This window comes from Mangifera indica, unplaced genomic scaffold (assembly GCF_011075055.1).
Source record: "Mangifera indica cultivar Alphonso unplaced genomic scaffold, CATAS_Mindica_2.1 Un_0083, whole genome shotgun sequence".
In the NCBI taxonomy this organism is placed as follows: Eukaryota; Viridiplantae; Streptophyta; class Magnoliopsida; order Sapindales; family Anacardiaceae; genus Mangifera; species Mangifera indica.
In genome coordinates, this window is record NW_025401175.1 from 81,264 (window position 1) to 102,165 (window position 20,902).

Sequence of the window (20,902 nt, forward strand, 5' to 3'; positions counted from 1 at the left end):
AATTGTTGATTTACAAGTGACACACACCCAAAAAAATGTAAAAGGGTAAGTTTGACAGCGAGACAATTTCCAGGGTTGTTTATGATAGTGTACAAAACTACAATAAAGCTTCTGGATAAGTAAAATTTTTTCAGGATTTTGTTGATCCATCGAAAGTTCGGAAAATCACCAGTAAACTTTACAAGGGACAAAATAAGCACAATAGATTGGCTTGAAAGTAATCTATACAGCCAGCAACCAATCGATACAACTAATTTCTATATGAACTCAACTAGTTTTGCTATAATATTTGTTTCATGTCTCTAAAAATACAAACAAAATAACAATCAAATAATAGAGGGAAGCATGTCGAGCTATGCATCGGATTCAGTATCAAATGGTTTTGTTAACCTGTCAATCCAGAAGTTGACCAGCACTCATCCAAAAACTTGATGGTTGATAGCAGATATTTGTTGCTTGCGTTTAAATGTAGCTTGGCAGTCTCAATCAGTTTCAAGCAGATCAGTCGTATCTCGTCATTAATCTGCTCAAATTGACAGACAACAAAGAGTTAATATGAACACATCAAAATTGGTACAATTGAAAACTGTGGAGAGCAAGACGAAATCATTCTCTTTAGATGTTTGCTTATCAGCGACTAGGAACTCATTCTCAACCATGTTTGATTGGATTCGGATCCCATGCAATTTTCATTACAGAAGTCATTTATGCAAAGTCTGGTTTACTATTAGAGGGGGAAAATGAGGGGATGGAAAAGGCAGAAAAAAGCTGAAAGGTGGAGAAAGTTGAATATACCTTGAAAGATGATACAATGCAACTGCAAGCTTCAAGTGCCATGTTTCCCCGAGCAGTCTAGATTGCAGCATTGTAAAGTCAGTAAATATAAAAAAATTTTCACTCACAGTAATTTATTCAGAGTTACCCTCGAAGGTTCTTGCTCAATGGCTTCAACCAGATTCTTAAGTACACCATCAGAGAAGGAGGCAAGTTCTTCTATGTAGGAGGAATCACCGTAAAACAGTAAGTCATTGCCCGGAATCTAGAAAAATTAAAAAAAAAAAAAAGGTAAGATACAGGAGACCAGGAGATGAAGTACATAAATTAGTATATATATGATTATGGAATGCATAATCCAAATATTATTTTGCACCAATACAAAGCCAAAACAAAATTCAAGAGCATCAAAAATGTTTTTCAACAAATCATATCAGTATATGGATCAAGATCCAGAATCATTTTTAGAAGTTGCAAACGTGCATGAAATGTTTAAAATAAAGTGTGGAATTACCTCAAGATTTGTATGGTAAGGGAGCTTATTTTGAGAAAGTGCGGCTGACAATGAAACTATTGCAGAAAATATCCGCATCTTTGCTCTTGATGTCATCCTACAATGACATCTTAAAGTATCTAATGATTACCAAAAATAATGAACTGAAAAAAAATTAGATTAAAGTTTGTTTCAACATTAAAGACAAGATAACAATGCTCACCATGATTGGGAATTAACAAAAGAAAGAATGCGCTTTAGAGTGCACATGACTCCAAGTTCAGGATTACCTTCAAATGGAAAAAACAAGTCAATGAAATATATATATGTGTATGTATGTATGTATGTATGTACATTCATTCACATCACATCTATATTCATGCACATGCAGGTATATATAGCTTGAAAGAGCTCTCCAAACACTGAGGTTTTCTTTATTTTTAGGAAATTCAATTCAATTCAGAGACTTGATGAATAAGTGAAAATGTGAAAGGGGTACTCCATATTTCATGACAATAATCTATCTTAATTTTCTATTCCTCTTTTCTCACTTTTCTCAGCGGGGTTTTATAGAGAGGAACTAACACACAAATCTTAATCAGAAAATTGGGGAAAATAAATGCAAGCCTCGACAAGATAAGATGAGATCTCCAACAGAAAGATATAAATTAAGGATGTGATTTAAGATTCACCATAAAAAAGATAAAAACTTCTAATGACCTGGGACCATAACCAAGAGGCTGCATAGTTTTTGAATTGAGATTACAATTTCATCAACATCAACCCGCGCTTGGAAGCCTGCACAAAAAACAGGAAACGATGAGTAAGAAACCAATAGAAATAAAAATTGATGAAATGAACAAACAAAATGACCACAAGCAATCTAAGAAGAGCAATAGCATTATGGTGCAGATGTGAGTACTTGTGCAAGTGCTGCAATACTAAGATTTAACTAACCATTTATCAAATCCACACTCTGTAAACAGCTTATTGTTGAATCTATCAATCCATCAGCATGAGAAACCAAACCAGCTAACATGGCAACCTGAATTCTTGTAAAAAAAAAAAATTAGGGTATTAATATGGTGCAGTTGTTGTGAATGAATATATTAAAATAAGAAAGCATTACCTCGGCTGTCTCAAGGTAGAGATTTAATTGCCTAATGTGAATTGAAGTAGATGGTATTGTAACCTCACTAAACGCAATGCAAGATTTCACAAAACTAAGATGTTTTCTTCCATCTTTCAAAGCTTTTGTCGCCAAACAATTGCTTGAGTGAACAAGGGTTTCCTATAAATTGAAGAGCACAACAATGAATGTATGATGTATGAATCCATAATACAGACATCAAAAGACCAAAATTTTCCTCAAATCTAGGATATATAAAACTGACAAGGAATCATAATTGAATATGATAATAAATAATGGCTCCATTTATGCTCCTTAATATAAATGACAATCAAAAAAATGTAACCACAACTGAAAATGGGCTGTATTGGGGAAGCATATAATGCAATTTTCTCAGAAAATTATACAACTTTAATGTCACATTCATACATAAGCATCAAAGGACTTTCGTATTTAAGATTTTTAAATTCATGAATGACTCTATTACCATGCTTGCTTGAAGCAGAGAAAAATAGAAAAAAAAAGTTTATGCAGACCTTGAGTTCATTTATGCCGCCAAAAGCACCACGACATTCAACTAAAAATGTTAAATGCCCTTCCATCTCTAGTCCATAGTCAACCTAACAATAATGAGCAGAAAATGAATGTCACAACTAGAATTGATAGCTACAATATTATGAACTCACAAAGATTAATTTCTAGGATAGAATGTAATTAAATTTAATACCATTTGGACAAAACGAGAAATCATTCGAGCTGGTTGTTGATGATCATCATCTTTCATGTTTGCAAAATCCATACCGTCATGAAGAGATTGGCAAATTTCAAAAAGTATCTGTACAGTGGTTGGATCATGTATACTACCATTTCTGAACAACAAAAAAAGCATAAGTTATATTATTATATATACAAATAAATGACCCATAATTTGAGTTGAAAGAGAGAGAGGCAATTGCAAATTGAAAAATTTAGAGGACCATACAAATAAACTAAAAAGTGGATTCTACACATGGTTTATTGATTGAGTGTTAATTAAAACTTCAGTAGTTAAAATTTTAACCCACTACTACTCTCCTAAAGCATAAGGTTAGTAATGGCTGGTCCACCAAGGTGAGATGGGGTTGATGCAGGTAAAGGGTGGTCGAAGAAATAATGGCAAAGCATAGGGCAAGCAAGATTTCGGCTAGAGGATTTAGGCTGATAAGAAGTAGAAAAAAAAGGTACCTTGTTGCCATATTAAGGATTTGCATGTAAACAAAATTCCGTGAGCTCCCATACATCACATCCAAGATCTCAAGAAAATGTCCCTTCAAAATTAAAAAAATAATAATAAATGCTTGCAAGTTATTCATTTATAAAATTCTGATATGTTATCCAAATATACAAGGTTTAAACCTCAAAATCATGGGCCAAAATCAAGGCTCTAAGTAATATTGATCTTTTTCTTGGAAAAATATATCAGAGAAATTTAAAAATATACAACCAATCCTGATAGTTTGATGCAATTTAAGAACACCTAAGTTTGATACTATTCTAAAAACCCTATATTTTGATACTATTAAAAACCCCCCTACAATTTGACGCTATTAGAAAAAGAAACTAAGTTTTACGCTATTTTTGGAAACCCCTATGGTTGGATGCTATCCCAAGAAAAGCTTATGGTTTGACGTATGTTTGACACTATTCAAAGAGCCCCATGGCTTTAAGCTATTTTAGAAACCCCTGAAGTTTGAAATTTCTTAATATGTTGCATAGAACCCTGAAATGACAACAGCAACAGATGAGTACAATATACTAAATAACAAGAAATAAATCTCTAGTAAATTTTATGAACACCACTTAAGATTCATTTTATTGCCCATCAAATTTTCATTTAAAAGAACATACTTATTTTCATTTATATTATATAAAACACACAACTAAGACTTTAAAATCTGTGGATAATATATATTATCTTATAGAACCATAAAATCACTGAAGATTTTAACAGAATTTTCAAGACTTACAAAAGAAAGGGTGGGGTGATAACATTAAAATTTGGAGGGTTTTAGAATTAAAGCAGAAATGAAGAAGACAAAGGAGAAGAACTACCAAAGCCAATACATCTTCTAAGTTCCTGAAATGAGAAAGAAACTTCATCAAGATGGACTGCAAGCCTACTACTTCATCTTCAACAATCTCTTTATAGCATGCTCTCTCTGAAATACCTTCTAAAATGGTATTCAGATGATTACCCTGCCAGTCATTAGATTCAGAGAACATAAAACGTAGTAAACATATGGAAATGGACCACATATGTTAACGGTTACAAAGCTGCATTGAATTTTAAGTGCAGCAATATTTGAACTTGAAACAGTAAGTGAACACATCATAGAGAGAAGGCAAATGAACAAATGACAAATTTAGCATCCCAGAGACTCTCAGAGCCTTTTATCATTGCACTACTTGGAAGAAATTTTTCATATATATTCTGTAGAATTGAAAGCTGAACCTAGTTTCATGAAACTCTAAACATGAGATTGAGCATAACTTTAAAAACTCCATTCTGCTTAACACACCACAGTCTCACTTTATGCTAGAAGCTTCCTACAAAAAAGTATAAATCTTGAAAGTATAAATTCATCAAATAACCACAAATTAAACAGTCACAGACATTCCTTTCAAGGGCATACAAGACGCTTCCTAAGATGTACTTCATGACCAACAACACAAACTTCAATAATCCTCCAGATAAAAAAACAGACCAAGCTACTGAAAGTGTAATCATTAGAAGAAATAGAGGACCTCAAAAGGTATCACAATTCCACAACCTACTCAAACTCACCATCCGATTCTGAAGAATGATATCCACATAAGCATCCACAACCTTAAGATAGTCATCAAGTTTATCATATACAGTTATAACCTGATTGAAAGCACAAAAAACAATGGAAAATAATTACAACTGTAACGAATAGAGTACAAGCATATCTGTATGTATTTATGTATTTTTTTAATAGGAAGTTTTACTACCCAGTTTACTGCTTTTTGCACATGAGTTGAGCATTTACTGTGAGAAAATTAGTTGGTTGGTTTGACTAAATTGAATTTTTCTCACCCATAAAATAATAATATTCTCCTTAACTATACCCATTGATATATTTAGAAGAATCACTTAACTGATGCCATCTACCATTTAAATAAAATATAAAGATACCAAATAAAGAGACAAATAATTGGGCACTGACATAATTGAAGTAGAACCAACTAGAAAATAATTGAAGGAAATTATACACTCGTGAGAAAAACACATCCAAGAAAATAAAAATAAAAGAAGTTCAGAACAAGCAAACAGGAAAATAACACTCTAAATACCTGAATAATTGTATTAACAACTGCATGGACAATGCCTATTGCAGGTCTGCTCTCACTCAATCTAAATCCAAGTAATCTGTAATTTAAACACTGCTCGTGTGCAAAAGAAAGTTGTATGCAAGACAGCAGGAATAATAATTAATAGTTTATATTGAAAATTTCAGTCATAAGAAACATGAAAATACTTATGAATAAATGTACTCATCAGATCAACACCTGATCAAAAGAATCATCATTGCTGCACTCAATCAGACGAAGAATCTCCACAGCATTAGAGCTCACTATTTCAGTGGGAAGTTCCTTGAGCAGATGATGTAGAATAAGGGAGACATATGGGTTACTCCCAAACAACTCAAATTGATTCCTTCCCAGTCCAAGCTCCACAAGGGCATTGCTTGCTTGCCTCTTTTGACATATAAATCAAAAAGTCAGTATGTCACATGGACAGCAGATTTTGGAGAAACAATTCAGAATGAAATAACTTCACCAGCATCATACCAGTATGCAGAAGAGATGAAATGGGGGGTTTCAATTTAATCATAGAGGAAGTTATTTGGCAACTTTTGCGAAGCCCAAAGTTATATTAGTCTGCTGTACTATATGAATTTTGTGTTTATAAGAGTTCAGAGTAAAAAAATATCTATGTTCTTTAAAAAATTAGGAATTATGCACCACACTTAACTAACTAATCAGTTTACTGCCTATATTTACAGACAAGAATTACAGGAAAATGAAAATTTAAATCAATTTAAATAAATCATTTAAAACAATCAAGATTATCATGGAAATTACTGACCTGAGATGCATCCTTAAAGATGCACTTTATAATGTACTCAATAGTTGGTTCCATTAGACTGACAAGCACCCTTTTGTTATCTGTAGATTTCCCATATGTTGTCTCCTTTGTTGATAAATTCCATATCAATAGAATTTTGATGTCACTAACAGATGTAATTAGGTGTCCTGTGAGAAATTTGAATATGAATATACTGACATTAACTGATGCAAACATTAAATAAGACCTTTTTTACCATGGAACAAGTTTAATGCTGATAAGAAAATACAGCAAGAGTTAAAACCAAAGTCCATAACACATGTAAACACAAGGCTAATTCATAATATCTAATAGGATCATAGAGCCTATTGGATTTATTAGATCTCTATTTCCCAAATACAAGTTTGGAGAATTTCTAAAGAACAGACAACTGTCAACAGGATTGTAGACACTTTAAACACCTGTTTTGCTAATTTTTAGGTATATTATGATTATATAAAGATGGCAAGCATAAAACGCAATAGGCTATGAAATAACATTAGAAGATAAAAGATTATTTCAGAAAAAGGAACAATTTTCAAAGTTTGCAAAAAGTTTTTGATAGCTGAAATCAATCTTGCTAAATGGCCACTATAGCAAGAATCAAACTTCATTGAACCAGTAGTTGAGTCCTGAAACACCAAGAGGTAAACTCACAGCATACCATGCCCCACATTCTTCCAGTTCCACAAACTAAGACTGTTCAGAATATTTGTAAAAATAAATGTCATTTCTGAATAAAAGCATATGTTTCTGTTTGTAGAACAAGTTTAAACTTGCACCTGTATCATATGAGGGTAACTTTTGTGCACGCTGGGCCATATACAGACGACAATATGCAGATGCCAGCGGATCTCCTAAACCTCTTGTCATCAATACTAGGCGATGGAGAGTATCCACATGTTGGTCACGCAAAAAACGCCAGCAAGGCAATATTGCCAATTCCAAATAACTAAAGTACATTATCAAATAGTCAAATAGCAAATATCAACCATCTATATCTTCAACTGCATCAAGCACAACTAGCTCAAAACATTTGATACTAACACTGGCAATATTAAGACATCAACTCTAAGCCACTAATCTATCAAGCTAATACTGACATATAAATGCTTTATATTTCCTCCATCCTTTTCACTTATTTATAATAGCTTTCCTTACCCAATTTTTCAAAAGGCTGGTTGGTTTACCCGTGCTGTGACTAGAGGCCAACACACAAGAAGAAATTAGATTTTATAGAGTAAAGTTTTAATTTTATAATTGGGCTTTTGTTCCAGTAACATAACTCTTAAGCATAATATTCTGGTTAGTACCAATATATTTGAACCAAGGCAATATCAAGCACAGGTTACTCTGGTTGAAATGAAACCTAAATCTACAAACTCATTGCATGTAAGAGTTGAAGCTTGAATCCTTACTGAACTGAAACAACACAGTAATACAGCAACATATTTCTGTCTCATGATATTAAAAAAAAAAATTCATGCGACTATCATCAATGAAACTTAGAATAAGAACATAGAGAATACAAGAATAAATGAAAGATAAGGACCTCACATGCGTGGAAGAAGCTCTCGGATGGTACCAGCTTTGCGAAACCAGTTATTACAAGTTTCTTTGGCATCAAAGCAAATCATGCTCTCTTTAAAATTCTCTGCCACAAATTCAAAAGGTTTCATAAGAAAATTAATAAACTTTTCTCTGGTGAAAGTAAACAACCAGTATCAAAAAAATATTAAACAAATTGATAACGGTAAATTTGATTCCGTTCATACAAAGTAAAACAAAAAGATACCAACACACAAACAGGAAACACAATGCAAGAGAGATCGAGAGAGAGGAACATTAAAACTGATTAAATGGTGACCTGGTAAAGAGCAAATTCTTGTTCCATCCTCAGCAAATTCAGCTTTCTGCTTGATGCGTTCCCACACCATATCCCCAAGCATGTCCATTACCTCTGTGGCAAGAATAAATAATGTGGGATAAAATTGTAAAACAGATGTATCCATCAGAAGCCTAGCCACCTGCAGAGCAGAAGAAGTGATTTAAAAATCACATAAATATTCAGTAATCAGGTTATTTCTATCAGACCAAAAAAATCACAAATATATGCTGATGATAAAGTAATAGCTGCGTGAAATTTTCCATCAAATAGAGTGAGAACAACAAAAAGATATTTACATAAATTTGAACAAAAGAGTAATGAAGTTGCGAAAACAGTTAAACATTAAAGCTAGAACTGCAATCCACATCTAACAAGTAACTTCACAAACTATCACTAGGCAATGGATCCTAAACAATCCAAAGAATTTTCTCAGACAAAAGTTGAAGACAAAAACCTAACTGGTTACACCAATATTTGGTCTTTACTTTTTCTTTCCTCAAATATAAGCCCTTAATTGGATCTTCAAAATGGTACCGATATAAAAATTTGAAAACAAAATAACTGAATTAAAAACAAAAAATTCACCTTTATAGATAATTTCATTGATGTTACACGATCTTCAGCACGCCAAGAACGGTTAATTTCATCCTTCAGTTCATGTAATCGTGAGACATACTCTTTCCCAGTTATGACCTTTACACCCTCATCAGCAAATTTTTGTGGATCATCCAGTTCCTCTAGATGCATACTTGTCAAAGATTTCACATGCCCTACAAATTAATAATACTGCTAACAGATTCATTAAAGATTAAAAAGAGAAGAACTTAAAAACTAAAAAGAGAGATGATCACCATACCCGTGCCACATGTAATTATTACATCAGACATCTGTGGTAAAAAATACAAAATAAAAATTCAAAGTTATGACTTGCAAGCAGATGAAAAGGCATAATTTAATAGGTAATTGTCAAGCTTGCTCAAAAAGGGAAATATCACTATCAATGATGTCAGAACACTCCTTTTTCAAACAATAAGACCAAATAACAGGCATTCTTCAATATAATATAAACCATTAATGACATAATTTAACCAGAGTACATCATATACTTAAATTAAGAAGTGAATGAAGCTATCATAACAACCACCACAACCATTGATTCAGTGTCATTGCAAGCAAATAATAAATATAACCATAAGAATATGTCAAAACACAAAAATCATATCTGTAGAAACTACTACAATAATGATAATTACAATGGAGGGTGTGGCAAGCTAAATTTGAACTAAAATTATAGATATCAGAAGGAAAGAATTAAATGTTTTACTTACTGAAGAAACTGAAACCATTTTGGAGACGGGAAATTTCTGCATTAAGATTCTCTTGAAAGATGTCCACTCTCTAACTGCAACTTGACTTGAAGGTTCACTTGAATGCATTGAACTAATTCCACCATCTTTGGTATCTTCGACAGGAACCACGGCTTTAACATCCGGTGTTCTTAGTGGATCAAAGAAATCACTATTTTCACAGTCCACAACATCCTCAACCTGTAACACAATATTAAGCACCCCCGCCATGGACAAATGCTACAGAATTTTCAAAATCGCAAGCTAGAAATGACACTCAAACAGGGTAAACTGCTATAACAATTTTGAGCTTCATTATGAGCTTTTTCTTCGCAAGATAAAACATGTTTTGTTAGATTCATATTATTATAACACAAATACTTCATAATATAAACTCAATCACAAAAAAAAAAAAAAAAGCAACTGCAATGTCAATCCTTATTGATACCAGAAGTAAAGTCAAATTTAAACAAAAAAATAAAAAGATATGAAATGTGACACGTAATTACTGTGTATAGTACATTTTTTTCGGAGAAAATAGATGAAATAGAAAAATTCGACTTAACATTACAATCTCATCAGAATTTAGAGTTTAAGCAATATTTTCTCGTGAACCAAACAGAAACAAAAACGAATACGCTATGTCTGGTTAATAACAATATTCAAATTCAATGACGCGATGAAAAATTCAAAGATTGAATTCCACGCGTGCAACTAGTTAAGAAGAATACAATAAGTTGAAATTTTTAAATCGAACTGGACCTGGTGGTGGTCTGACAGTGGAGCTGGATAGAAGAGAGGATGATCGTCGGCGCGTAGGCGAGGTAGCGCGTTAGATTCATATTCGGCCGCGTAGTTTCGAGGCCTGAACTCCATTGGAGCTCAACTTGTACTGTGCCTCTGCGAGTTCTTTGATTTTCCCTCGAGCTACAGGATCGGGATCAAGAGTGTTTCGTTTGTGTTTGGTTCTTTCAAAACGCACCGTTTTTATCCAGTTCATATAAAAGAATAAAAACGAACAGTTTGAGGTTGGTCACACCAAAACGCACCGTTTCGGTTACTGTAACTGTAATTTTGACCGGTGGAAGCATTGGAAAGGACAAGAGAGTCATTTCGGCAATACCATCTCACATATAAGGATGAATCTCATTCGAATTGGTTCATAGCTCAAAATGAAAATGTTTGGATTGAATTTGATTCAAGCATATTTCAATATAGACGTGACAAAATAAACAGATTATTTATAGGTACCCATGAGCACCTGTCTAAAAACATGCATAGTTTTTAGATTTTTTGACCCATGCCAACAAATGATAAATATGTTTGGGCGGGTTAAATATATTTTTGGATCACTTGTGATTTATTTTCTGTTAATCTTCATTTTTTTTTAATATCAAATTTACAATATATATAACACAAATTTTAAATATTTTCTCATTTCTTTTATGCAATTAACTTAAATTCATTGTAAATCTAAAGAATTTGTTTATTGAAAACAAATTTAAAAAATATAAGTAATATACATTTTATTATATATATCTATTCTATATTTTTGCTAAAATTTTTCAAATTCATGAAATATTTTTATAATTTTGAAATAGATTTTTGACTTTCTACGAAGTATATTATCTTTCTTTATGGAGTATTGAAAAAGTAAAATATTGACATTTATAAAATAAATTCATTAAAATATTAAGAATAAAAAAATAATATCAACAAGTAATTCGCGAATCAACGCAAACCCATAAAGATCAGGTCCACCCTCATTTTGTGTTCGATCCAACTACCCATTTGCCAGGTCTACTTAATGGGTAAAAGTTCCTAATGTAAGACTTCATTGATATGAACTTCTGACTCCCAAATGGGCCGACCGTGGGTGGAAATGTACAATTAATAAAACTTTGGCCATGGCTGCCTCAATACCGTCCCAACCCATCAAAGGTATATGTTAGCAGATTTGATTATTAAAAGGATTCTTTGGGCTTGGATTAAGAAGGTCAACTTATTTCTTATAAGCATAAATTCTTAAACCCCAAAAGAAATAAATATTTAATTCCCAATTCACACATTAATAAAATATTTGTAATTTTTTATCGAATATTCTTTCTCTAAATCCTGCCATGTGTCACATTTGCATACGATTCTTAATTTTTAATGGCTAACTTCTGAGTCAATGAACATGCTACTGAGTCTATTCTCTTCATTGCTTGAGAGGTTGATTCTACAAAGACCCATTTTTGAGCTTAAGCGTGGCTGCAGGAGGATTTTCAGGGCTCTGTTTGCTTCAATTTGGGTTACAAATTTTCTAAGTTCTAATACTCCCTTTGCTTCTCCTTGCAGCATGCATACATTGTCTCAGGTCGGCATTTGGGTTCAAAACATGGATGAGAAGACAAGTTTGCCCTTTGACTTTTCACATTAATACCAATCATATCAATTCTGGAGATATATACACTTGAAATTTTACAATACATGCATAAAAAAGACATGGGATAGCATGGTCATTTTCAACAAGGAGGTACACAGTTTATGATAATTGAGTTATAAGGTGCTCAAGATTCACGCTGACTTTCTTAATCAAGAACTAAAAAACAAATATTAAAGCACACTCTTTGCAGCACATCCCGACGAGCTTTCTTCTACCTTTTACTTCTTTTCCATTGTCAACTTCCTCCTTTCAGTCCTCCTATAAACCCTAACTTTCAACCCCCATTTCCCCTTACAACTCAACTGCCTCTCTCTCCCTCTCACTCATCTCTCTCCTGTTCTCACCTCTCAAAACAATGGAACTCATCAACATCATCCTCTCCATGGCCATAACAGTGGCCATAACCATCACTCTCATCATGCAAAACATTGGGGACATCATCGAGAAGACACCCTCGTCGTCATCCTTGTCCTCATCCTCTTTCGAGCATCGATATCCTAGTCAAGATAACACCATCCTCTTCCCCACCAAACGGGGCAGCCGGTTTCTCTCAGAAGTGAAGAACCCCAGAGCCGCCGATCACTGCCACAAAGATAACGAAGTCTGCTACGCTCAAGGCAAGAACACGACATGCTGCAACAACAAGTGCATGAATTTAAAGACCGACGAAAACAACTGCGGCGCCTGCAAGAAGAAATGCAAGTACACTGAAGCTTGCTGCGGAGGAGAATGTGTGAATCTCTCATTCGATAAGAGGCATTGTGGCTACTGCAACAACCGCTGCCTCAAGGGGGAATATTGTGTTTATGGACTGTGTGACTATGCATAATATTGACAATAATGATGAATGATACGGTGCGTTTAAGTTCATCAGGTTCGTAATTTAATTCTTAATACAATAAAATAGCCACTTTAAAATATGGTGGTTTCTGAAAAGGATTATAGTGTTGTAAAATTAAGTATTATAAGAAATATACATGTACGAGATTACAAATTTTGGGCAAGGGGAGATTCTTGAAAGTGTATAGAAGGGACAGGAGAGTACAATTCCCTTTCAATTCTGTATGTGTATTATAATTAATCAAAGTTATCCCTATTGTTGCAAATTTTCCTTAGAAATTTGCCACGAGCCTTAAACTTGATTCGAAAATAATAAACAAGCCAAATTTTTAACTCAAAATAGGCTTGTTTGATTTGGGCAACGAGGAAATTAAATGAAATCCAAACCCTAATTGCATTTTAATTACCCTGAAAACATATAAATAATAAGCATTCACTTCGGGGGAGTGAAAAGAAATGAAATGAAATGGGATCTAATTTTTAAATGGCAACATGCATGAAGAGAAAATTTAAGCCAGCTTTCTATTGGCCTTTCGTGAAAAGCCAGAAGGTTTCTTGAAGGCTACGCAAATTAAGAAGCAAAATTGGCCTCCTCAACAGGGCTGATATTTCGCTCAACACCACATGCTGTTTCCATAACAATAGCTCCTGCACACGCTACGTTTCGGCTGCAAAAATTAAAATATTCACACGAACTCAAAACTAGTTATCATGATTCATGAGAGTTCTTATCACCGCCTGATATATGTAATTAGGAATATTACATAAATTAGAAGATAGTAGCAATATTGAAGAACCAATAATAGATTTTGATATTCACTACAATGGTGGAATTTGAATTTGAGTGAATGCGCTGGGTATATAGTGATTTATTAACAAATACAGAAGAATATCCCAAAGGAAACTTGAGGTAGGGGGGTACCTTCAATAAGATTGTTAGGTCCAAAGGCCTTTGTTGCCAAACTTATAATAAAAAAAAGACTAATCCTAAGTGTATCTACTACCTATCTATATGTTACTTTTGCTTCTCTTTTACTCCCTTTCAATCTTGAATATTTGGCCAAAAAACTTATTCCCACCCAAGGCATAGTGAAATTCTAAATTTTCACATTTCAACTTTTAAAAATACAAATATCTATTCATAAACAATTTTTTATTAAAAATTTCAATTAAGGTTAAAGATAAAACTATTATTTACTAAAAAATTTGAAGTTTTATTATATTTTCCTCCTCAAATTTAAAAAACTTATAATTTTCTTTCAACCCAAAGTTTGAAAACTAACAAATATCCCCTTAGGTTTATTTCTCTTCTCTTTGGTGCCGATTTACCCTCTCCGACCATTAGTTATCCTCCCTCCCACCTTATCTCTTCCTCTCTAATTGTCTTCAACCGAGACTCCCACTTTATCTCTTTCTCCGGTCACTCTCATTTCCTTCTCCGATTGTCTTCATCTGAGACAAAGATGATATCGTCTTCGTCTCAATCAAAGAAGGCCAAAGAGGTAAGAGAGAGTGACTAGAGAGAGAGATAACGATTGGAGATAGTGAATCGACGCCAAAGAGAAGAAAAACAAGGGATATTAATTAAAATAGGCAAAAAATTTTCCGCTTATACCTTTTTAGGCAAACGCACAGTAGTTTTACTTTTATAAGCAAATTTTTTTGTAACTCCAAAAATACCCTTTCAGCCCCGTATACGTAGGCACTGGAAGAAAGGTTTGAGTGCGTGGGTGCGTGCGGAGTGCGCACGGAATGTGTGGGTGCATGCGGAGTGCGTGGATGCGTACGGAGTGCCCGCAGAATGCGTGAGTGCGTGCGGAGTACGTGGTGCGCTTGGTGCGCACACTGTGAGTGCAGTGCGCGCACTGTACATAGTGTACAATGAGTGCGCAGTGTGCAAACAGTGAGTGCACAGTGCGCGCACAGTGCGTATGCAGTGCGCGTACTGTACATATATTATATATATATATATATATATATATATATATATATATATATATATATATATATATATATATATATATATATATATATATATATATATATATATATATATATAATATTATATTATTATATATATTTATTATATTATAATATTATATATAATATATATATTTAAAAGAAAGGGTGCGCGCACCGCACGCACCACGCATGCACCGCGCGCACTCTGCACGCACTCACGCACTCAAGTTTTCCTTCCAGCGCCTACGTATACAGGGTTGAGAGGGTATTTTTGGAGTTATAAAAAGTTTTACTTATAAAAATAAAACTACTATGCGTTTGCCTAAAAAGGTATAAGCGGAAAAAATTTTGCCTATTTTAATTATTATCCCGAAAAACAAACTTTGGGGGATATTTGTTAGTTTTCAAACTTTGGGTTGAAGAAAAATTATAAAATTTTTAAAACCTGAAGAGAAAAATATAATAAAACTTAAATTTTTAAAATTTTTTAATAAATAACAGTTTTACCTCTAACTCTAATTAAGATTTTTAACAGAAATTTGTTTATAATTAGATGTTTAGATTTTTTAAAGTTAAAAGATAAAAATTTGAGATTTTACTATATTTTGGGTGAAAAAAAAGTCTTTTGGCCTCAAAATATTATAGGATTTAGAAAATGAATTACATCGAGAAGGATAAATGTTACTATAGAATAAGCCAAATGCGGATTAGTTATTATATGTCGGGATTTAGTTATTATATAATCAAATATCTTATAAAGGGCAATTGCATCAATTTATTTACTTGAATTTTCAACTGTTTGGGTGCATTTATTACTATCTCAAAATGCTTGGGTGCCTTTGTACTTACGGAAACTTTGAGGATGAAATTGTTATGCCCCTTATATTTGTCATAAAATGGAAAGCACAATTATTTCATCCTTACAAATTATTCACTATTTTTTATCCACAAAATTAAAAATAAAATAATAAAAAAATCTTTAAAGTGAAGGAGCCTCTCCCACGTTTACTATTCCAGGAGCAGAACAATGGCTGCTCCAGCTGTTGAAGGCGCAACTGTCGCTGTGACAGCCCTCCGTTCGGTCCTACTCCGAGTCCGACAAGCAGCGGAGCGATCTGGACATCGTCCTGAACGAATCCGGGTCGTGGGTGTGTCGAAAACCAAACCAGTTTCTCTCATCCGCCAAGTGTATGATGCTGGTCACCGTTGCTTTGGCGAAAACTATGTTCAAGAAATCATCGACAAAGCTCCGCAAGTATATCAATAAATTAAAAATAAATAAATAATGAATTTATAGGTTGAGGATTTACGTTTAATTATTGATTAGATGCTTTAATTATGGAATTATTTCTGCTGTTGCAGCTTCCAGAGGACATCAAGTGGCATTTTATTGGGCATTTGCAGAGCAACAAAGCGAAAACGCTTCTGGGTATGTTGCATTTTGGTTGTTTATTGATGCTTGTGTTGTTAAAATGTTATGTACTGGATTTGAACTTGTGGCTGGAGGAATTCCTTGAAAAAGAGAACTGTTTTGTTATAATGAAGTGTTGATAGAACTTTGCAATTTTTTTAATTATTAAATTTATGTGCGAGGAATTGAATCAGATTTCAGAAAACTTTATATATATTGATGTGCTTGTATGTGTGGAAGAGTTGACAAAGTAAGCGAAACATTGTCCCTTGATCGTGCTTAACTTGTTTTTCAAGCTGCTTGTTTTATAGTACATGAGAAAATTTATGGGAAGTACAGGGGCATAGCTAGGAGTCCAACTCTGTTTGCCAAATTAATGTCATGTGTTTTCACTTTTATTATGTTTGGACGTTGTGGGAATTACACTTTTATCCGTTAAAATATGGATCATGTCACATTTTCCCACTTTTATTATGATTATGGGAATTTCAAAATGGCATTTTATCCAACGTATAAAAGTTATGAATGAACTGTGTAGGAATCAATTTAGTCTTTTCGTGTCTAAGTTATTACATTTTATTTAGAAGCTCAAAAATTTTCAGTCTGTAGGGGCCATGTTACCCTCTAGTCTGAGGGTACCTCCGCCCTTGGGCAAGTGTAAAGGCTTTGTTTTAGTTATGCAGGTGGAGTGCCAAATTTGGACATATTTGAGGGTGTAGATAATGAGAAGGTAAAGATGTGATTCTTTCAACTTCTGTTTCATGTTAAGAAACTTTAGATATTTGGATATTAGCTGTGATAAGTTGAAAATATATATATTTTTAATGCTTTTAAGCGTCTTAGAAGTGTCTGATTGCAAATTTAATCTCAATTATCAAAAAAATTAAGCAGTTTTCATAAGATGTAGCAATCTCTCATTAAGACAAATGTCTTTATTTTATGCCTTTGTTATTTGCAGATTGCAAATCATCTTGACCGAGCTGTTGCAAATCTTGGAAGAAGTCCTTTGAAGGTTTTTGTCCAAGTGAATACAAGTGGAGAAGCATGTGAGCAAATATGCTAATTTTCATTATTGCGTTAATTGCTTCCTAATTCTACTAAAGGAAGAACAAACTGACTTTATGCAGCCTCCTTATTTATTTCTAAAGAACTGAAGTACAAAGAAGACTACCTATGATTTCGGATGTCATGCTCACTATGTTCTTATGCGTTCTTGCTGTTTTACAAGTCATAGTTCTGGATCTCTATGTATTCCGTGTCTTGAATTTATTATTATCTACTCATAATTGTAGTATGATCATTCTGACCTGTGAAACCTCTTTTCCATTTCCATTTCCTAGATGATCACATTTATTAACCTTTTATGTAAAATTTTTGCTTCTCTACATCATTATACTCCTCCATTCCATGTAACCTGTGCACAAATTTGTTTGACATCATGTATACCCATTCACCTTTTCATATTGTTACTGGATTACTCTGTTCATTAATTATTTTGCATTATTGCAGCAAAATCAGGCATTGATCCTTCAGGTTGTTTAGGGGTTGTGGAGCATGTAAAACTGCACTGCCCAAATTTGGTGTTGTCTGGCTTAATGACAATTGGGAACAAAGACTATTCATCAACTCCTGAGAACTTTAGGGTAATGGATCCTTCTTTTATTTTTTGCGCTTAAAACATGGCATAAGAACCAAATATGTTTTGTAGTTTTGCTTCATTTGTTTGTTCTCCCTGACATTTTTTCTTTTGTCTGTGCTTTGAATTTGGTATTTTAATGCAACAGACTTTATTAAATTGTAGACATGAGGTTTGCAAGGCGCTTGGAATGGTAGAGGATCAATGTGAACTGTCAATGGGCATGTCTGGTGACTTTGAGCAAGCTGTATGTAATTCTGACTGGTTTAAACTTACTAATGCAGTAAACTTCCATTCTTCTTGATGATGGGATGGCATCTTTCCCAGCTTGATTCTGTATTACGCCAGACTACAAGAAGTTCAAAACCTTGAATTCCTTGATAAATGTGCCACTTAAAACTATGATAGGATTGAATTAGAAACTTGGTTTTGGTCATTGTATGAAATTTGCTTCCCAATCCTTTTTATGTGAAGCATTTCCAAAATACTAGGAGAAATTAGCAATTTCGGGGAAGTGTTAGGATAAATACTTACAACTTCCTTCCAAACATCTAAACAACAAAATTATGACAAAATTACCCCTGGAGTTTGTGAAAACTGGGTTTCCAATGATTTTTGTCTTCAAGTTTGAAGCTTCTATAATGATAATTAAATATTTACTAACCTTTTTCCTGTCAGGTAATATATTAGATTTCTGGAACATGCTTTTATGTCCTTCATTTCGTTTATCTATAGATTTTTCCTAGGTTTTGGATGTGATTGATGGGTTAGAGTTTATGATTTATGCAGATTGAAATGGGAAGTACCAACGTGAGAGTTGGATCAACCATTTTTGGACCTAGGGACTATGCAAAGAGGCAGCTGAATTAGTGTCAATTCTCCTGCACTTCTGCTTCTGCTAATGTGTTCACTCTACAAACATGAAAATTATTGGTCAGAAGTGTTTACCCTTCTTTGTATCACATCAGTAAGAGTAAAGAAAAAAAGAAGTTTAACTTCTGCTTCTCATTCCAACTTGGCAAAGGTCTCGTCTCCAATTGATGCTCAGAGCACAAGCTGGAGGCTGAAGGGCCTAATTCCGAGAAGCAACCTTACATAATGTTGTATTTGATCTTATTGAATGAATTATTGGCTTAGCAGACTATTCTTAAGCCAAATTGATGCTACATGGACTGTAAAGATTCTTGCCAGTTTGTTTAATTCAAGAAGCAATAAAATAAAGCTCATATGATTCTATGTATCAGTTGGTTGTACCTTGCAATCTGTCCTTCAAACCTGACAGAGTATAGTTGGATAATCAGACCTGTGTTTGTTCTCAGTGTCTGGGATTGAAGTTTCCTATAGGCTACATAGAGAAAGACAATTGTTTCCCATTTCTTTAAGATTATAGGGTTCACTTAGAAGTTCAGATTTGCAAAGTTTGAGGGGATAGAGTTAAAAGATGTTGAAGGTGGTGAATTTTATTGAGAAACTACTGCACTGAAGGAATCTGATTGGTGATAATTTAAATGATTTTTTTTTTTCATTTCATAAAAAATAAAAAAACCTTAATATGCAAATGGTGAATTCAAATGGAGCTAATCTATATTCGGTTTGAATGAATTGAATTTAAGATAAAGTTTTAACTCGACAATTCAATTTGAGTTTGAAGGTTCACTGATGATTCATTGGTGAAGCTTTTATTCTCTACTGGTTTTTTATTTTTTTCCAATAAAAATTATTTACTTTTTTCTATTTTTATTTTGATAATTCATCGTTTTCTTTAATATTATTGTTTATTGTTTGAGTAGAGTCAACCTCAAACTCAAAGATAACTTGTGGTCAAACTTACTAATCCAAAATTGAGTTAAGTTTGAGTTAACTCTTAATTCTTATTTGGGCAGCTCAACTCAAACCCAACGGATATTGCAGAAGGTTGATTACTACAAATGGAGAACCGCAATCTGAGATAGCGTTTCTACCACAATTTCAAATAGCCCAAGTCCGCTGAAAAACCTCACGTTTTAAGTAAAAATAAAAATAAAATAAGTTTCCATGCCCGCCTCTTATCTAAAAGGGCACGGGACCATGTCCCACCCAAAGGACCCTCCAATCTCAATTTTTTAACATTAATTTTAAAAATCTCATTTATTTATCTATAAATAATTAAAATTAACAAATCTTTAATTTATTAAAATTTTAATTCTTTTTTTTTTTCTTAAATCCTAAAAACTAACCATTTTCTTTATATGTCAAGTTTTAAAAAATAATATTTTTTCCTTAAAGTTCAATCTTCAAAATCTAACACTATTTTTGACACTTCTCTAATTGTATCTCTTTTTTCTTCCTTCAACGAACATTTTCTCATCATCTTTTCTTTTAATAGATATTCTTAAACCCAATAAAAAAAAATGTTTTGTCGAGAAAGACAAAACATTATTTTTTCAATGAAGATGAAAAGTTAGTTTTCATCTTCTCAATGAAATTAAGTTATTTCTAACGTCAATCGACTTTGTCTAAACTTTTAGATAAAATAAGCTTGATCGTTGAAGGGAGAGAAAGCATAAGGAGATATTTGTCATTGACGATAACGTCAAATTTAATATCGGAGATTTAGAAACTAAACTTTAGAGGGGAACTATAATTTTTTAAAATTCGAGTTAGAGGAAAATTTTTAGTTTTTAAAGTTTAGAAAAAAAAAAGATTAAATTTTGTATATTTTTAATATTATAGATAAAATCATTATTTTATTTTAAAAATTATTAAATTTAATTATTTGTTAGTGAGTATTTTCGTAATTAAAAAATATAAATCGAGGTAAGAGGATGCATTGGGTGGGAATAATTCT

General features: G+C 33.1%; 3 protein-coding genes across 6 annotated transcripts; 2 read left to right on the forward strand and 1 right to left on the reverse strand.

The window, feature by feature from the left end:
• Window positions 1-116: 116 nt before the first annotated feature.
• On the reverse strand, window positions 117-10,765 carry LOC123207512 (VPS35 endosomal protein-sorting factor-like). Of its 3 annotated transcripts, XM_044625005.1 has the most exons (23): window positions 10,561-10,765; window positions 9,781-9,999; window positions 9,309-9,339; window positions 9,038-9,222; window positions 8,432-8,591; window positions 8,122-8,218; window positions 7,347-7,516; window positions 6,547-6,713; window positions 5,967-6,155; window positions 5,751-5,840; window positions 5,221-5,301; window positions 4,488-4,631; window positions 3,621-3,703; window positions 3,124-3,265; window positions 2,933-3,016; window positions 2,397-2,558; window positions 2,225-2,312; window positions 1,988-2,065; window positions 1,491-1,557; window positions 1,289-1,385; window positions 923-1,039; window positions 796-852; window positions 117-523 (listed from the first exon to the last, which is right to left on the reverse strand). In XM_044625005.1, the coding sequence occupies exons 1-23, from the start codon at window positions 10,672-10,674 to the stop codon at window positions 386-388; spliced, it is 2,760 nt and encodes a 919-aa protein (XP_044480940.1). In that variant the 5' UTR covers window positions 10,675-10,765; the 3' UTR covers window positions 117-385. The 3 variants fall into 3 exon arrangements, with proteins under 3 accessions (XP_044480940.1, XP_044480941.1, XP_044480942.1); XM_044625006.1 differs by lacking the exon at window positions 10,561-10,765 and having other exon boundaries at window positions 9,038-9,238; window positions 9,781-9,870; XM_044625007.1 differs by lacking the exons at window positions 117-523; window positions 796-852; window positions 923-1,039; window positions 1,289-1,385 and having other exon boundaries at window positions 1,543-1,557; window positions 1,960-2,065.
• A 1,816-nt stretch (window positions 10,766-12,581) lies between these two features.
• On the forward strand, window positions 12,582-13,055 carry LOC123207491 (stigma-specific STIG1-like protein 2). Its single transcript, XM_044624961.1, has one exon. It carries the CDS (start codon window positions 12,582-12,584, stop codon window positions 13,053-13,055), a length of 474 nt encoding a protein of 157 aa, XP_044480896.1.
• A 2,928-nt stretch (window positions 13,056-15,983) lies between these two features.
• Window positions 15,984-19,219, forward strand: LOC123207495 (pyridoxal phosphate homeostasis protein-like). 2 transcript variants are annotated; one of them, XM_044624972.1, is made up of 7 exons: window positions 15,984-16,283; window positions 16,391-16,457; window positions 17,123-17,169; window positions 17,398-17,485; window positions 17,949-18,082; window positions 18,224-18,322; window positions 18,865-19,219. In XM_044624972.1, exons 1-7 carry the CDS (start codon window positions 16,056-16,058, stop codon window positions 18,943-18,945), a joined length of 744 nt encoding a protein of 247 aa, XP_044480907.1. In that variant the 5' UTR covers window positions 15,984-16,055; the 3' UTR covers window positions 18,946-19,219. The 2 variants fall into 2 exon arrangements, with proteins under 2 accessions (XP_044480907.1, XP_044480908.1); XM_044624973.1 differs by lacking the exon at window positions 18,224-18,322.
• The last annotated feature ends 1,683 nt before the right edge of the window (window positions 19,220-20,902 follow it).

Excerpts from the sequence above, each read along its gene's own strand:
- LOC123207512 (XM_044625005.1), bottom strand. The coding sequence starts at position 10,674 with ATGGAGTTCAGGCCTCGAAACTACGCGGCCGAATATGAATCTAACGCG. Across the intron at positions 5,302-5,750 it reads TTGTTAATACAATTATTCAG|GTTATAACTGTATATGATAA; the intron begins GTATTTAGAGTG and ends GCTTTCAATCAG. Across the intron at positions 3,266-3,620 it reads ATCCTTAATATGGCAACAAG|AAATGGTAGTATACATGATC; the intron begins GTACCTTTTTTT and ends TTTGTTGTTCAG.
- LOC123207491 (XM_044624961.1), top strand. The coding sequence starts at position 12,582 with ATGGAACTCATCAACATCATCCTCTCCATGGCCATAACAGTGGCCATA.
- LOC123207495 (XM_044624972.1), top strand. The coding sequence starts at position 16,056 with ATGGCTGCTCCAGCTGTTGAAGGCGCAACTGTCGCTGTGACAGCCCTC. Across the intron at positions 17,170-17,397 it reads AGGGTGTAGATAATGAGAAG|ATTGCAAATCATCTTGACCG; the intron begins GTAAAGATGTGA and ends TGTTATTTGCAG. Across the intron at positions 18,323-18,864 it reads CTGGTGACTTTGAGCAAGCT|ATTGAAATGGGAAGTACCAA; the intron begins GTATGTAATTCT and ends TGATTTATGCAG.